The sequence below is a fragment of the Hippopotamus amphibius genome, chromosome 11, assembly GCF_030028045.1.
Source record: "Hippopotamus amphibius kiboko isolate mHipAmp2 chromosome 11, mHipAmp2.hap2, whole genome shotgun sequence".
NCBI classification, from domain to species: Eukaryota; Metazoa; Chordata; class Mammalia; order Artiodactyla; family Hippopotamidae; genus Hippopotamus; species Hippopotamus amphibius.
This window is the reverse complement of record NC_080196.1, coordinates 64,273,449-64,291,396: the sequence shown is the minus strand read 5'-3', so window position 1 is coordinate 64,291,396 and position 17,948 is coordinate 64,273,449. Positions and strand designations below refer to the sequence as shown.

The following is a 17,948-nucleotide window of genomic DNA, read 5'->3' as shown; positions in this document are numbered from 1 at the left end:
GGAATTCTTGAGTTTCTATATTTGAGATTATATGAGAGATTTTTTGTTTTTTGCTGTTGGCAACTTCTTTTCTTGACTAGTTGTAATGAAACATGAGATGAAGTTCACTAAGTAAACAGCTTTGTGAAAGTGAATGAGAACATTAATTTTTGTTGCTCATGTAGAATTTCTGTAGCTTCATAACTGATTATTTTAAACACAATAGAAATCCTTTGTAAGTGGAGTATTTCAAGAAAATGAGAGCCAATTCACATCCTCAAAATATAATCCAATAAAAGCCTGTAATATGCTTGACATCTGACTGTGGTATAAAATAATGTCCCCAGATTACATTATGGGGCCATTGAAAAATTAAATCCAGAATGAGCAGAGGTAGCATATTGAGCTTACAACAGTTTATCCCAGCAGCTGTGCTGGGCTAGTTACAACCTAGCGTGGAGACAAACCATGTAATAGCCAACACTTTCCTCCCAATAGTGATTTCCACAGAGGATTCAGAGTACCTTGGGAAGTTATGCCATTAATATTCATTAAGTGCACACAGTGGCAAAAACTGAAGAAAAGAGGTCCTTCGAAGTCAGCAGCTCTGAGAATAATCTGGAAACCTGACTTTACCTCATTGATCATCAGCAAGGCCAGGCTTTCTCTTGACTGCATGAGGCAAAAGACCCTTCCCTGTAAATCAGTTGCCTTCCACCCAGAACACTATGATTTATAGGAAGTTTTCTGCTTCTGTGAGAAGTTAATCAGGTGTTTTTATTGCATCCTTTTCCCCACCATGCCTTTCATTTTTCAATATCTTAAACCAAAACCCAAATGTTTTAGTGACAATATAGACGGGTAAATAGCTAGCTGGCTAGATATGCACACACCCTAACATTGTAGTAAAATTTTCATTGTGTGTTTCAAAAGAGGTCAGCATATTTCTCACATGTAGAGTTATATATGAGTTGATAATTAACCTCAAACTAAAAATGTGATGTTCTCTGTCTTATCAAAATGTGCTAATTTTATACAAATTACTAGTTAGTGCTGTATGCCAGAATCATCTACAAAAAGACACCAGAGGGACTTTCCTGGAGGCGCAGTGGTTAAGAATCCTCCTGCCAGTGCAGGGGACACGGGTTTGCTCCCTGGTCTAGGAAGATCCCACACACCTCGGAACACCTAAGCCTGTGTGCCACAACTACCGAGCCTGTGCTCTAGAGCCCGCGTGCCCCAAGTATTGAGCCCACGTGCCACAACTGCTGAAGCCCATGTGCCTAGAGCCCATGCTCCGCAACAAGAGACAATCACTGCGATGAGAAGCCCGTGCACCACAACGAAGAGTAGCCCCCGCTTGCCACAACTAGAGAAAGCCCACGTGCAGCAATGAAGACCCGACGCAGCCAATTAATTAATTAATTAATTTTTAAAAAAGACACCAGGGAAAACACCATGCCAGGAATATCTCAGTGTCAATATTAGCGTTCATATTATTCTTTCATAATAAATTATATATTTAGTTTCTGCCACATTTTTTATTTACAGCAGGTATGTTGAACTAAAACAGTGGGGAATCTTTATGTGATGAATAAATATCTTTCCTTTTCCATCCATCAGATATTTTCTCAATGATTTCTGACTCCAGTGGGGTGATGGTTTATGGACGATACGATCAATTCCTGCGGGAAGTTCTCAAACTACCCACGGCAGTTTTTGAAGGTCCTTCATTTGGTTACACAGAACAGTCAGCTAGATCCTGTTTCTCTCAACAGGTAGGAAAAAACTTGTTTAAGGAAGTGTCTCTCAGTGGTTACTCTGCTGTGTATTACTCCAAGTCACTACTTCTTCATGGTAACCTGTAGAGTATCTTCCAGCTTCTGACAAATGACCTTTGAGTCAACTGAACCCAACACATCTGGATAATAATAACAGGTGTTTCCTGACCATGAGCCAGCATCATGCTGAATTCTTTATTTGCATTGTCTAATTTAATGCCTACAACAACTCTATACCCTCAGTATCATTATCATCACACAATCAAAAGGGCTGAATTGTAACTCAGCCTCACATGAAACATGAGTCTGACCCAGCACCAAGCTTCACCAATGTTTAGCAAAAGAGACCAGAAAGAAATCACAGCACATGCACCGCGCGACCTGGGAGGCCCCAAATCTTCCACTAAACTGGGGCTTAGAGCGACATGTTTCCACTGGGGGTGCTGCAGGTCAACTCAGGGAAGCTGCCTAGTTTGGAGGGCTCTCCGTGTTTGTATGTCTCCAGTCATGTGGAAAAGCTACAGATCCAACACAGCATAGTGGAGGCTTAGGAACCCAAACAAAAAGGTTTGTTTACAATTTTTAAACATCCAAATGAATCAAGTGTCCTCTATACTTGGTCCTTTAAATAAGAAATCAGTGCTTAGCAGCCACTGAAAAGCTGCATTTACTGTCCAGCTAGTAAATCTCATCTACCTGTTTCCTTGGTGATCTAAGAGGTCAAAAGTGCCTCGGGCATCCTTGTAGGTCATGGATTTATATAGAATTATAAATGTATCCATACACTCTGTAAGAGAAGGGATAGTTTGATACGCTAAGTATCAAAGTATCAAACTCAACAGATGATTGAACCTGGTGTACCCCACAAAAAAATAAAAAAATAAAAAAAATAAAAGTATCAAACTCTACTCCTGGGGAATCTCACCCAGGAAGCCTTTCTGACCTTCCCCACGGCCCCACTCCCAGGCTGGCGTAGATACCTGATCTCTGTCTCCAACTAAAGCATGCTCCTCTTCAAAGTTCTTTCCGAGTTGTGGCATCAGAATGGATACATTCACCTAAGCCTCCTCCTCTACAACTTTTTCACCCAGAACTTCTCATCACTCACCCAGTCCTACTGATTTCACCTTCTAGAATTTTCTCAGATCTCTTTTCTCATTGTCCTTGATTGCCTGGCCACCCCAAACTAGTCTCTCTGCCCCTGGGTTTACTTGTTTTTTGCACATTTGTTGATTTTAGGTGCATTGTAGAATCCTCAGGAAATACACTAATGCCTCAGAATGTTTCTCATTAAAAGTCAGCCAGAATAATTGGACTTTTTTAATCTAATAGAATTTATATATTCAAAATAATTACATAGGATTTTGTCATTGCTTAAAGTTCCTTTTGAAATATCCTAGAGACTGCCCATTATATAAGCTTTTATACATTCTCAAATTTACATATGATTTTGAGAAATTTATATATGTTGAAATCATAGTAGCATTTTCTGACTTCCAGGAGTGATCTTTAGTCAGTATGATGAATGGTCAAAATGGATAAAGTACAAAAAGAGGCAACACAAATAATAATAATAAGACCAGTTTATTTTTGTGCTTCATAAACTGGCTATAGCAGCAGTTTGAATGATGAAATTCCAAAATTATTTTAATTGCCTCATTGGAGAGCCACCCCAAGTGATTGTTTTGAAACACAGTATTATTTTAGATATATGAATTGTAGTAGCTTTTTAAAAACTTATCCTTTACATAATAATAATGCTAATAATAACCGTATAAAAAGTTTGTTATTTAGTATCACGAGGTGAGGCTAAAACTGTAAATATCTACCAATAAAAAAAAACATTAATAAAAGGATACGAAACAGTTGTTTTGTGAATTACAAGGACAAGTGTAAGGGTTAAGCCTTGAACAGGTACTATAGCTCTTCAGGGCTGATTTCTTATCTAAAAATATAAAGCTATCCCATCCACCTTGATATCCTAATTCAAAACTTTAAATAAAATAGTGATTTTGCATGTAAACTCTTTGTCATTCGTACTATTAAAATATCATGTATTAATATAACTTCTTATTTTTGTCATTTTGAAAGAAACATAGGTAAAATACATTTCTTTTCTACATCAGAAAAGCCCAGGATAATGACACAGAAGCCGACTGAATTGTGAGAAAAGACATATAAAGAAAGAAGAGAAGAGAATATTTTTTAATTTAGACTGTTCTTTTCTAGCAGAATAGGATTCACTCCTCGAACAGGATTCACTCCTAATCTTGTATAGCAGAACCATTCACATTAACCACAAAATATTTAGTCCTTACGGGAGTTGAGGAACTTTGAAAGGGAAGCAGTTCTACAAATTTACAGGAGTGACTGATACAGGAATTGTCGAGTCATGTATGAAAACGATCCTCTCAGAATTGCTTTTCTCCTTGTGATGATATTGACTCAGCTTCAGTGGAGATAACCCAGTCCTGTGTAGGCTTAAACATAGAAAGCAGTTAATGTTTTAAGTTCAGAACTACCTTCAGGCTCTGTTTCTTTATGTATCAGGGGTTAATGGAATGTCTTTTTTCTTCTGTCTCAAAGGACATTTACATAGCAGGTAAATTAAGATTATTCTTGGTTCTAAATGTTTATGGGTTTTTTTGATGCAGAAAAAAGTCACCTTAAATGGTTTCTTGGACACACTCATGTCAGATCCTCCCCCGCAGTGCCTGGTCTGGCTGCCCCTTCTGCATCGACTGGCAAATGTAGAGAACGGTGAGTAGTTACTACTGAGCTAAGGCAAATTTTTAGCCTTTTTTTAAAACTGACGTATAATTGATTTACAGTGTTGTGTTTCAAGTGTATAGCAAAGTGATTCAGGTACACATACACACACACACACACGTATTCTTTTCCCTTATAGGTTATTACAAAATATGGAGCATAGTTCCCTGTGCTATACAGTAGGTCCTTGCTGGTTATCTATTTCATATATAGGAGTGTGGATATGTTAATACCAAATTCCTAAGGCAATTTTTTAATTATTGAAATTAGGCCATCAACTCTATAGTTATTAAGCCAAGGTCATTGTTTTAGGGAGATCTCTTTAGTAGTTCTGAGTTTTAATAGAACTAACCTCTCTCCCTGATCAGTGAGGCCTCATAAGTGCAAAATTAGGACTGTCCGTTCTAAAAAGTTATTAAATCTCACAGTCTACCTCTCAGTTACAAGTCAGTTGTGGCTTAAAATCTTACTCTAACAGAAGGAGAACCTCAGTAAGGAATGTGACATTTTCTAGTATTTGTTTCAGGTATGAACTTCTACTCTTGGTATACCTGGCATTGACTATTTCTTCCTAGGCACTGGATAAGGAATAGGTGGAGGAGATCAAAAAAAACTGGATGGTTGAACCTTGCTAATCTTTAGTCATGTGCTCCAAATTGTAAGCTTTCAATGGTTTTAGTTATGTAAAAGGAGTACTGTAACTTTTGTCATGTGGTTTTATTTTTATAAAAGCAAGTATTTCTATGATAAAAGTAATTACTGTTGGCATAGCCAAACTTTAGTATGAAATACAGTTCAGGACAAGGTTTAAAAAAATTTAAACATGGAACAATTCAGTGCTTCCATCTGATCTTTAGCAGTTCTTATTTATTGTTTAATTTAACTCTAGGAATTCTCTAGCCTTAAATAGAACAGAATTTACCCCCTATATCTTACTAGAATCTTAAGTTCTACGCATCTCTTTAAGATACATTGGGGTTAAAGTTAGCTTAATTTAAGTTCCCATTTAGAATATTTGGCACCTGCCCTTATTATCACTCTTAGTTAAAGTTATAAATTTATCCCATTTTGCTCATAGAGAAGATTTAAAGGATGAACTTACTAGTTGCTTGTAATCACCAGCAATCGTAGGTTTTTTTTTTCATGCTTCTTATTCATCTGCCAGAGCAAAGAGCAGTCAAGGTCCAGATCATGCAGGATGAGTTCATATTACTGTTTGCAGTTTGAGAACAAGTCATTTTCTTATTATACAGTTGTAATTTCATGCCTTCTCTCTCAGTATTTCCTGCTGCAGGAAACGAGTTCCTTGGGCCCTGTCCCAGAACAGTTGTCCCTAGGTTCAGGTCTCACTTCAGCCTTTCTCAGGAGCCAGAAAGGGAGGATGGTTAGAAGACAGTCTTCAGAACTGGTTATGTCTTTGTTTTTGCAATTTACTTTTCATCTTTATTTTTATTTGCATTATTTTCCTTGGCTGGTTAGCCAGAGGACAACTTTACCAAAGGCAAGAATTGTTTTTATTGTTGTTGATATTTTCAGTTCATAACATGCAATTACTTGGATCTGATCATTTGTTAGCTTCAAGTCTCCAATATCTTACTTTGCCTGCTTTATCATTCAAATTTCCTGCCAAAGAAAGTTAACTGTCTCTTGAACTATCTGAATTAGAACTGTATTCATATAATTTACTTATCTTTTGGGGCCCTATCCACCTGCCTCTCAGGAAATTTTTTTCAAAAATCTCTTTGTTGACTCACAGACTTAGAGAAAGAACTTATGGTTACCAGAGGGGAAGGGTGGAGGGAAGTGATAGTTAGGGAGTTTGGGATTGACATGTGCACACTGTTATATTTAAGACAGTTAACTAACAAGGACCTACTGTATAGCACAGGGAACTCTGCTCAACGTTCTGTGGCAGTCTGGATGGGAGGGGAGTCTGGGGATACGTCTATATGTATGGCTGAGTCACTTTGTGTGATAGTTTGCACCTGAAACTATCACAAAATTGTTAACCGGCTACACTCCAATATAAAAAAAATTTTTTTAATCTGTTTGTTAAACAAAGGCAATAGCACTAATTAAATAAGCCCATTAGCTACTCCATTTTTTAAAAAGTAAACTCTATACTCTCATCCATTCTACTCTCCTTCCCTTTCCCTTTCCTTTTTCTTCCTCCCGTTTTCCATTTCTCTCATATTTGCTCTTCACCCACTGGACAATCAGCTGTGTTCATCCATTGTGCTTCCGAGGCTTCAGTGAGCTGTGCTGGTCTCCTGGAGACAGAGAGCATCTGGGGGAAAGGCGAGCCAGTTTGGGTGATTTATATTCTTGCAGTGTAAGGGATGGGAGTAAGAAAAGCAAATGGCATTACAGAGATTTGTTGTTGAAAGGACCCCTGCCCTCCTCCCATTTTATTCCTCCCACCCCTACACACCTGCTTGAAAAGGGTAGTGAGAGTCCAGGAATAAACTCAATGCTTCTCTCGTCGAAAACTGACTATCATCGGAAATCATGGCATACAGCAGAAAAAATGTCATTCCTGTCGGGCTGTGTTTTATCTTCTTCTGGCTCATACTTTTGTGTTCTTGTCTTTTCTTCATTTACTTGCCCCTCAGTCTTCCATCCAGTTGAGTGTTCGTACTGCCACAGTGAGAGTATGATGGGATTTCGCTACCGATGCCAACAGTGTCACAATTACCAGCTCTGTCAGGACTGCTTCTGGAGGGGACATGCCGGTGGTTCCCATAGCAACCAGCACCAAATGAAAGAGTACACATCCTGGGTAAGGCAAGGTCCAGGCAATACTTACAGTTGGCTGTGTGTGTTGCCCAGAATGCAAGGGAATGGCAAGCATGGTGACTGAACCAAGGGACACACTTACCTCCTCCTTTCACATTCCCTCCTTCCCCTCCCACTCAGCATCTTACCAGGATCTCTTACTTATTGGTTCTGAACCTAGTGTGGCCTCCTAAGACTTAAAATATAGGAAGACTCAAACCACATTCTCCTGGAATACAAATAATTCAGTATCAATTTAGGTAACAACAAAACAGCAAGCACCTTCTGGAGCATAATCTCATTTTCACAGTAAGTTAAGGTTCTTTTCAAGTTTGGGGCGCGGGGGAGGGGGGCAGTGTGGGAATTGCCTAAAAATTATTGTTAGTTCCTTTTTTCTTAGATTCTGGAGTTGTCTTAAGTGCATAACTGCAACACAAAGGAAAGACGTGTGAGCGTGTGGGCTTAATGATGCTGTTTTTGGAGGAGGGGGAGATATTAGAAAATCATCTCTTCATGAATAGTGCAGGTGACTGACTTGCTGGAGATGACCTGTGATACTAACCGCTAAAGATGACCTGTCCGTATGATGAAAGTGTTCTCAGGAGCACGTGGCACTGAGCCTGTGGGAGGAATTAGACCCAGTGAGCTTGCTGTTCAGGTGGTTTACAGTTTGCTGACCTCCGTCTCAGTTAAACTCAAAGACCAGACCCAGTGTTGTTGTTCTGGTGCTTCCGTGAACGTATTGCTCTATGTACAGATTATTTTTCGTGGAATGTAGCATCAGCCCCGCCAACTCTTGAAATAGTTCTATCACAAGAATGCAAACTTTTTTAAAGCATTTTTTTCTATATGTGTGTCTCAAATGAACTTACAGTCTTCACTTAAGGAGTAACTTGGTGGGGTGGGGGGTGAAGGGGAAGCCGGGACTAAGTGAGAGAGTAGCACTGAGAATGTAAAATAGCTCGTTGGAAGCTGCTGCATAACATAAGGAGATCAACACGATGATGGGTGATGACTTAGAAGGGTGGAATAGGGAGGGTGGGAAGGAGTCGCAGAAGGGAGGGGATATGGGAATATATGTATAAATACAGCTGATTCACTTTGTTGTACAGCAAAAACTGGCACAACAGTGTAAAACAATTGTATTCCAATAAAGAACTTAAAAAAAAAAAAGAGTAACTTGTTTTATTTTTTAAAAGGTCATCAGATATGCATTTTTATTGAGATAGAGTTGATTTCCAATATTGTGTTACTTTCAGGTGTACAGCAAAGTGATTCAGTTATATCTATAAAATTCTTTATCAGATTCTTTCCCATACAGGTTATTATAAAATATTGAATATAGTTCCCTATGCTATGCAGTAGATCTTTGTTATTTATCTATTTATACATAGTGTGTATATGTTAATCCCAAATCCCTAATTTATTCCCCCCCCCCGCCGCCACCTTTCCCCTTTGGTAACCATATTTTGTTTTCTATGTCTGTGAATATGTTTCTGTTTTGTAAATAAGTTCATTTGTATCATTTTTTAGATTCCACATATAAGTGATATCAAATATTTTGTCTTCCTCTGTCTTACTTCACTTAATATGATAATCTCCAGGTCCATCCATGTTGCTGCGAATGGCATTATTTCATTCTTTTTTATGGCTGAGTAATAGGAATATGCATTTTAAATCAGTATCTTGTTCCTAGGAATTATTATTGGGAACTGATATCCAGTGCAAATATATTAATTGTTTAGCACATGTCAGGTTCTGAGTTCGAGTAAGAGTTCTTCACTGAGGCGCTGTACGCTGAGGGCTTGATGCCAGTTCAAAGCCACCCATCACTACTGGCTACATCACATGCTGAGAACAGACACACTAGCACAGATCATGAAATACAATTTAGTATAGAACATTAGAGGAAATACTTTCTATTTTCTTATTGTCAGCGTATTACCGATGTTCAAATATGTGCTATTCCAAGTCCCAGAGGGTTGGTGTTTGAAGACTAATCATTTGTAATTGTTGTTTTCTATAAACGCACAAGTCACATAAGGAGCCTTTTTCTTAGAGGTTGTGGACTCTGCAATTATATGGCAGGACAACGTCTTTTACAAAGTAGGATCAGAGTCCTCACAAGGACAAAGGAGCCCCAGTGAAGAGCTGTTATTACTGCTGTTTTGTGTTCTAAGAATTACATCTTGTTGACTTAAAAAAATTGCACAACATGAGAGTTGTGAATTGAGTTTATTTGGGGCAAAATTAGGACTGCAGCCTGGGAGACAGCATCCCAGATAGCTCTGAGAAACTGTTCCAAAGAGGCAGCGGGGAGGATCAGTATATATGTATTCTTGGTGAAGGAGGAGTACATGCAATCAAACAGGGGGTTTCTGCTAGTCACGAGGAACAGATGTCACCATGTAGGGATTTAGTGCTTTTCTAGATATGAGGCGAGGCAAGGGTTGGGCTCATTAAATCAGCTCCTGAAAACATCTAACTGTCTGAAGATGTGTTCCACCCATTTTCCAAAGCACAGAGTGCCTCATTCGTGGTCTCCACCTGAATTCCCTTCAGGGGATGTGGAAGGTCAGCAGCTGCAGCAGCACATGTGATTTAATCCTTGTAGTAGAGGTAGATGGCAAGTGCCCATGACAAGTGCCAATTTATAGTTGACAATCTCCTAGCAAAAGCCAAAGAGGGACTTCTTGAACGATGCCCCCATTACTTAGCTTTTAAGTAATGAGGACAAAAGTCACTTCCTTATATTGCCAATTAAGGACTCCATGTGTCAAAGAAAGTGACAAAATTATAAATCGCTTCTCATGGAAAGGAAAAATTGGGGTACAGATTTATTATATATGGTAGACTATTTTTGATAATCTTGGCTGAGAAATATTAAAATAAACATTCCACTAGTCCAAATGAAAAAAAAAAGTAGCATTATGCTCTGGAAAGAACATAAACTTTAAATTCTAAAGACTCAGACTGAAGTTCCACTTTTCCTTTAACTGGACGTATCCAGCCACACCTGCAACATCTTGCCCCCGGATTCCTGCAAAACTTCCTACTCATCGCCTTACTTCCATTCTTATCCCCTCTCAGACCTTTTTCTGTTCTTAAGGAGAAGCAACCCTCTTAGAATCAGGTCACCTCTGAGATTTAAACTGTTCCTTGTCTTCCCCTACATTTGAGATAAAGACCTCAGTCTTGGACGTGGTGTTTGAAACTTGAATGGCGTGCCTCCTGCTTTCCTCTCCAGAACAGGGCCCCCTGTTCTTCCTCCATCTGGAATTACCTTTCAGTCCCCTGAGTTTTGTCAGAAGGATTCCTGCTGTTCATTAAGTCCCAGCTCAGATGTCCCAAGCACAGTGACTGCTTCCATATATCACAGCATCTGCTGACACTATGCAGCTGGAGGCAGGCACCCTGGGGGTTAATTCCAAGCATTCTGGTCCTGGCAATGAGCAGAATCCCTGACTTAGAGTAGATTCTCAAAGATTTCCTGAATGAATGAATGAATGAATGAATCAATATCTACTATGAAAGCAAATCATCTGATATAATGTTACATAAATGTTGATTATCACTTGAATCTTTCTTCTTCCTTTCAGAAATCACCCGCTAAGAAGCTAACGAATGCGTTAAGTAAGTCTCTAAGCTGTGCTTCCAGCCGTGAACCTTTGCACCCCATGTTCCCTGACCAGCCTGAGAAACCACTCAACTTGGCCCACATCGTGTGAGTATCTCTGCCGTCCAGACTGAGAGACAGCTTTCTTCATTGGTGTGTGTGCGAATCCATACAATTTCCTATCGGTTATCAGAGACCAAGTTTTAAATTTTATTTTCCTTAAAAAAGAGTGGAAGTCATGTTATTATAATTTTTTCATGGAGAGGTATACAATACTTCTGCCCAGATGTACAAGGATGCGACACTATATGATTCATCTCAAAGTGGAAAATATTCAAAAATTTTATAGTTGTGAAATAAGGATGTTAGCGGAGTTCACACAATTGGACGTTAATAATCCATGAAATTACCATGGCAGGACATTTTAAAGCACACTGTACCTTAACATCACATGTGCTTTGAGTCCCAAATAGAGAAGCCCTCTGTCTCCTTTCTCTACAGAGCCAGTCACCCTCAAGATGCCAGCAAACCTAGAAATCATTGCTGCTGTTGTTGTTTAATCCCAAGTTACGTAACTTTAGAAGAATCATGGCCTGTGCAGGAGAGGGTTAAAGAGGGAGGATCGGTGGGGAAATTCATCAGGTGATCTAAAAATGGACTTAAAAAATGTCTCCAAAGTATGTGTGAGCTTGGGGGTGGAGGGAATTGGGCCAAGGAACGGGGCTGCCACCCACGCCTTCCACCTCTTGAAAGCTTCTTGCTGGCGGGCCTCTCTCAGGCCTGGGGGGCCCAGAAAGCAGAGGAGGTTTAGGAAGAAGACAATATTTCTTCCTTGGGGTTCAAGAGAAGAAAGAAGTTATTACCTGCTTTGGGGCACAGTTAGGAGTTATGTAGTCATGGAGCCTCGGGAAGCCTCTAGAACAGACGGCTCCCCTCCTTCTGAACTGCCTTTCACTGTGCACAGCTCAGCACGACCTCCTGCGCTGCAGGGCCTGTGTTGGCCTGTTGACACTGAGAGGCGGGCTGATGGGACCTGTGGATGTTAGGAGCCCACCAAGGCAAGGTTCATGCTTCAGGCAGATAAGAGCACGGCCCGTCGTTAGAGGCGTGGTGGTGCATCGCGGAGCCTTAGGAAAGCAGCAGCTCTTTCCCCTGATGGACCTAAACAGATCCCATCAAACAGCTGTGCTGTGGCATGCCTGTGCGCTTTGTATAAATCCCACGGGGCTTTGTTTGCTTTACTCTGGGAGTGCTTTGAGGGTTCATTGCCCCCAGCAATATGCACAGTCTGGAAGCATCCAAAAACGAATGCAAACTGATTCTGTAAACATGGTTGACTTATTTTTGGAAATCTTGCTCCTAAAAATAAGCCTTAAAGTAAACCAGGAGTAAAGAAATCTGGGAAGTGTCCCAAAGGACCAATCACTTGCATAAAGTGACCTCATACAAGCTGTTCGCCTAAAGTCTTGACTTCCCTCCCCGTAGCCAGGAACAGTCTCTTAGTTGTTCACAAATGAACAAACACCAAGTGAGAGTAGGTCTGGGCTCTCTGAGCTTGGCCACGGAGTCACTTTCCACCAGCACCCCTAGGGGTTTCCCCCAAGAGAGCAGTGTTCAATCCAAGCTGATGGGTGTGGGGGAGGTAGGGAGAGGGTGGGCGTGGGCAGGCTGGCTCTAAGAGCTTTGCAGCAGAACAGAAGTAGGGTGGGGGCTCCCACTTGGAGACAGAATGAAGAAGTGAGGCCTGTGTAAGTAAAGCCAGCCTCACGTCAGTCTCACTGCAGGGTCATGTGCCCAGTCAGCGCTCAGGATCGGGCTGCGTGTGTGTGTGTGTGTGTGTGTGTGTGTGTGTGTGTGTGTGTGATTTGGCATGTGTGTGTTTGGCATGAGTAAAACTATTTTAACTTTCATTTATAGTAGCAATATGACCTGCCGTGTTATTCACTGAACTAACTGAGGACATTAGCTACACAATTTGGGTTCCATGGAGAGTTTTAGGATTCCCCTAAAATTCTACATGAAATGTGCCTTTTTCTGCCAAAAGTTCTATATATTTCACCAAATTCTTAAAATAGTCCTTGAAGCAAAACACTGGTCTGTACTTACTGATAATAGATTTTTCCAGGGTGAATGTCAACTTTAAAAGATAAAGTGAACAAAATATTTAATTGTTGAAATAACACACAAGAAATTGCAGGTGCAGAATGGCCAATCTATATTAGAACAGATTTTTTTCCTATTTTTAGCTTTAGACATTTTTCCATTTTTTATTCCGATGTTATTGCCCTGAACAGACATTTATGTTCTTTTTGTTTCCTTGTTTTTGGATGGGGATACTTAAGACTTCTAGTCTTAAAATATGCTTTTCATTTAGCTATTCTAAATTATCATAGGCACATAAAAGCCACTTAAGTGGTGATATTTTCATATTTGGGCATTTGTTCTTAGCTATTGTATTGCTTGTAAATGTTACCATGATTAACTGTCTCTATTCTCTTCAATTTTTTGCTGCCAAAAGAGATACTTGGTAAGTAGTTCAGTAGTTTTTAGTGTGCTTATAAAGACTTATAATCATAATTATAAGTGGCTATGAGACACAAAACAAGTGCAAAACACGAGACTAGTTTAAAACTAATTCTTCCTTTAAGCTGAGCACTTTCAGTTTATGAAAACAATGCAAATTTTATAAAAATGTCCTTTTCAAATGTCTTATTCAGAGAGAAAACTTTGCACTAGGCCTCTGTGACTTTATCTTCTAGAGCTATTTCTTTTTCATAAGACTAAACATGTTTAAAATTCCCTATGTGACCTATTTATTAGATAAGGTACCTTGCCATTTGACTGTGGAGGAAATAGGTCCCTGTGAAAACCACTCTTTGGTGCCAAGGTTAGCCATTCTGTGTCCCAAGTTCAACATTTTCGTGATAAACATTAAATGTGAAGCTATTTACTAAGGAACTGTAATTCTGGCTTTGTGGTAACCAGGTTCAGTAGAGTAAGTTTACCAAGCTAGTTAAAAAGCATTCCAAATCCACTTGTTTTCTCATTTCCTAGAGATAAAGCAAGATGGGGACATGTATAAAAAGACAAAAGAAAACCAGAAACGTTGTCAAGTTGATTTTTTTTCCACTTTTTTCAAAGTTAAAATGAAGATATTTCATTTTGCCTACTGTTTTAAAACCTGATACACCTAACTTTTCCGAATTCTCAGAGCACATTTGTTTAAAATTAGTATCTTTCTTATAAAGTGAAAGTGTGTTGCTCAAAGCAGAATTAGCTAAAGTTTCATGCATTGGACATATCCTAGATAAGTAATATAAAACACTAAGCTAGTTTTCAGAACTTAGGCTAATATGTTTAGAGTAGATTAAATACTGAACCTGCTATTTTGACCTCACCCAACAACGAATGTGTCTTTAAAAAATCTTTAAAACACAGTTTAGCATCAGGTACTGGGAACCAGAAGTTTCAATGAATTTTTGCATGTGCTGCTGACATTTTAAAACCTGCTTTGCATCATGTCCATTCCCATAAATACATTGGGACAAACAAGTCTACCTTTTCCCTAGAATCTCTTCATTGTATAACCCAAACTAACTCTGGTTTCCTAAGAAAAAAATTAAACCTTTACAATTTTTGGCTGTTAAGTCGACACAGATAGATTTCATAGGTGACAGTATTCATGTTTCATCTTCAAAAAATTCTGTACTGTCAAACTCTATATAGACTTATAGTGAGGGACTTCCCTGGTGGCACAGTGGTTTAGAATCTGCCTGCCAATGCAGGGGACACAGGTTCAATCCCTGGTCCGGGAAGATCCCACATGCCTCAGAGCAGCTGAGCCTGTGCATCACAACTACTGAGCCCATGTGCCACAATTACTGAAGCCCACGTGCCTAGAACCCATGCTTCTCAACAAGAGAAGCCACCGCACTGAGAAGCCTGCACACTGCAACTAGAGAAAGCCTGCCCTCGGCAACAAAGACCCAACGCAGCCAATAAATAAATAAATGAACAAATAAATTTTTTAAAAAAAGAATTATAGTGAAACCAAAATTTCCTGACTCAGAGTGCTAGCCTGCCCTGTCATCCATCTTCTGAACTCTAAATTCCATCTCATCGTTCTGTGGAACATCTTACAGTGAACCTAAAATCAGACTAAAAACAGCTTGGAGATGAGATAGGGATCTTACCTCTATCATTTTACCTGAACTAAGACATCAGTGATAGGGATGAAAATTGAGTTAGTGGATGACAGACACGATGCAGTGGGTGCTTAGGGTCGTAGACAATTCCAAGGAACGTTGAACCCTATTTTCTTTCTCTAATCATATGAGAAAAGTGAAGTTTGGAGGATGCCTTGCACTGTGTGTCCTATCATATAAATCATCCAGGTAACAGAAAGTCAGTAAATCCCTGTGGTGTTTAATTGCGTCTTCACTTAGAACAAAGAGCAAAGAAAGCGTGATATTATTTTGCATCTGGGTCCTTACAGGCCGGATGTATTGGAAGAAGGCCATCATCATGGGGAACATGAGAAGTTTCCAAAGCCTCAAGCATCCTCCTCTTTCCAAGAGGATGTAGATTCTGATTATCGTCAAGTTTCCTGAGCTTCGCTGTTTGGAAGGCAGTAGGCTGTCTCCAAATCCTCATTCCATCCAAGAATATGACTCAATGAAACACCAGAGCTCAAAGCTCATGAATAAACATTCTTGTGGTTTCCAGAGATCTTCCCCCGAATGTTTAACACACATTCTAAATGTAACTTCCTGAAACGCTTCAAGAATTGAATTGAAAGATGTAAAATTTCGTGAAGATCCTGGGTGAGATAAGAACTCTGATCTTCCCAGCTCCTTTCCTTGAGGGACTGGATAGTTTTTAACTTGTGACTTTTATTTGTTTTAACTTTCCATCCATTTTCCATGTAACTGTACTTCGTTTTAGGCCGCCCAGACCTGTAACCAGCATGAATGACAGCATGTTCTCCCACTCTGTCCCCTCCTCAGGAAGTCCTTTTATTACCAGGAGGTGAGTTCCAACCCTATTATAAACTAAACGCTCTCTTTGGTAATGAGCCTTGATTTGGGGGCAAGAAAAATATTCTCATTTAAGCCAAATGTGGAAGATTATTGTTAGAAACTAGTTTGTAAATATGTCACAATTTGTTAATTCCATTCATTTGGATGCATTTGAAGAGGGCTGGGATGGCTTTGGGGATGAATGTCACTTCTGGAAACTTGCATTTACAATCTATCCACAGTAAGAATGCAGGGTATGTTTAAGTTTTACCACTGACACACATGCATTCTGTCTCATGGAGAAAGTCACTCTTATAGCACTTGGAAAGGCCCATTTAAGCCGGGGAATTGGAATTTCAAGGTGCAATGGGGAATTACGAAGGATATTCCGAAACATCTCATAGCGTAAAGCTCCAGATAGAAAAGAAGCTTCTTCCTAGTGAACTCTAGAGTTCCTGAGGCTGGAGGCTCAAGACCAAATATGGGAATATAGTTTCTACGTAAGTAACTCATGGATAAGAACAAGAACTGAAAAAAAAAGAAAAGAGGATGGATGCGTGTCTCATCTTTTTGTGCAAAGATCCACTACTGTGTAAGCAAACAGGTGAAGCAGATACTTCTGTTAGAACTAGCACAACAAATAGGCGGGGGTCAAGAGGTCCTTCAAGTCGTTTGATCACATATCACAAATAAAGCACCAGGGAATTATTTTAGAAATATATGCAGAAGGCTCACAGGAGAGCAGAAGCAAAGGTAAGGACAATTGGAGTAATTGAATGTAAGATTTCAAATGCCTTTCAGTAGGAAAAAAAAACGGCCTCATGTTTCAAAAACAAACGTAATCAATCTTTTCCCCAAAGAGTTGCTGAGGTACCAATTTCCCTGTAATATCCTAGTACGTTCTAGTGAAGATTTGCAGACAGTGAGACTCAGAATACTGCTGATTTTTCCCCCGAGTTCCTGAATTTGTCCATCAGCAGAATCTGAGATGAAGATGTTCCCCATAATTGTAACTAGTGGAATAAACAGAATGTGGTGTTTCCTTCCTATAAATTCAGGAAGTCTGTAACAAATAGGAATGAGGAGGCAACTGAACTGCATAACATCCACAGTGAAATCCTGTGGTTGAAGCCCTCAGTATGTTCCTTTTAGCACTTCTTTTCAGAACCACCAGCAAATTCAACCACCTTTTCTAAAACAAAATCATAAACTGTAAAATCTATTAGAAACATGGGCCTGTGCCTCTATCTAGGGACGATATGGCGTGATGTTAAGAAAGATATAGTTTTATTAGGAAGCTCTGCATTCTGCAAATGTCAAGCAGAGATAGACCCCATCCTTACTGAAGGTCATTTTATATCATTTCAGCTCGGACGGTGCTTATGGTGGCTGCGTCTAGATGGATAACATGGCTTCTTCTACTCTAAAATATTCCTATAATATTTTGAGCTCTTCTGGTTCCTCCAGGGTGCATGGTACCCCTTAACCCAAAATATGATCATTTCCTTTTTTCCCATTTTCAGTCCTTCTGGAATGTTCCCTCTGAACCTCAAGCACATTGTTTGCAGTTCTTCCCATCATCGTGGAGGTTGGCCTCTGGTTTCTGTTTTAAGGGTGCTGTTCAATAAAGCTGTGTACACTGAACGTCTTTCCTCTCTGAGTGGGCTTTGCTCTGTCCATGGGAGGTTTTAACGAGGTCTCGTTGTTTGCATCCCTCAGGTTACCTGAGGGGATAGATGCATCCAGCCCTGTGGCTGAGGAGCATTCGCTCATAAAGCTGTATGTAAATCAGCTTGAGCACGGCACACGGTCAGTATCCCAGCCCTGAAGCACTAATCGTAGTAGTAGTTCCATAGCTAGACCGCTGGTCCTACTTCATCACTAAAATCCTCTTGTAGTATGCTTTGGTGGAGATACAGGTCTTCTGGGGTTTCATGAGATTCCTTTGAGAATTTCCAACTTGAGCTGGACTGCTTAGCTCTTTTCCGCTTTTCCACTTCTCTTATTGAT

General features: G+C 39.8%; 1 protein-coding gene across 19 annotated transcripts in view; it reads left to right on the top strand.

Moving 5' to 3' along the window:
- The window catches only part of DTNA (dystrobrevin alpha), a 280,503-nt gene that overhangs the window by 203,043 nt on the left and 59,512 nt on the right, over positions 1-17,948 (top strand). For 9 of the 19 annotated variants that reach the window (XM_057698682.1, XM_057698690.1, XM_057698689.1 and 6 more), the window contains exons 7-11: positions 1,603-1,757; positions 4,415-4,520; positions 7,142-7,308; positions 10,904-11,028; positions 15,865-15,948. In XM_057698682.1, the coding sequence (XP_057554665.1) occupies positions 1,603-1,757; positions 4,415-4,520; positions 7,142-7,308; positions 10,904-11,028; positions 15,865-15,948 (637 nt within the window). Of the gene's footprint in view, positions 1-1,602; positions 1,758-4,414; positions 4,521-7,141; positions 7,309-10,903; positions 11,029-15,864; positions 15,949-17,306; positions 17,528-17,657; positions 17,748-17,948 lie in introns of those variants that run through there. The other 10 variants (XM_057698679.1, XM_057698696.1, XM_057698681.1 and 7 more) reach the window with 3 other exon arrangements.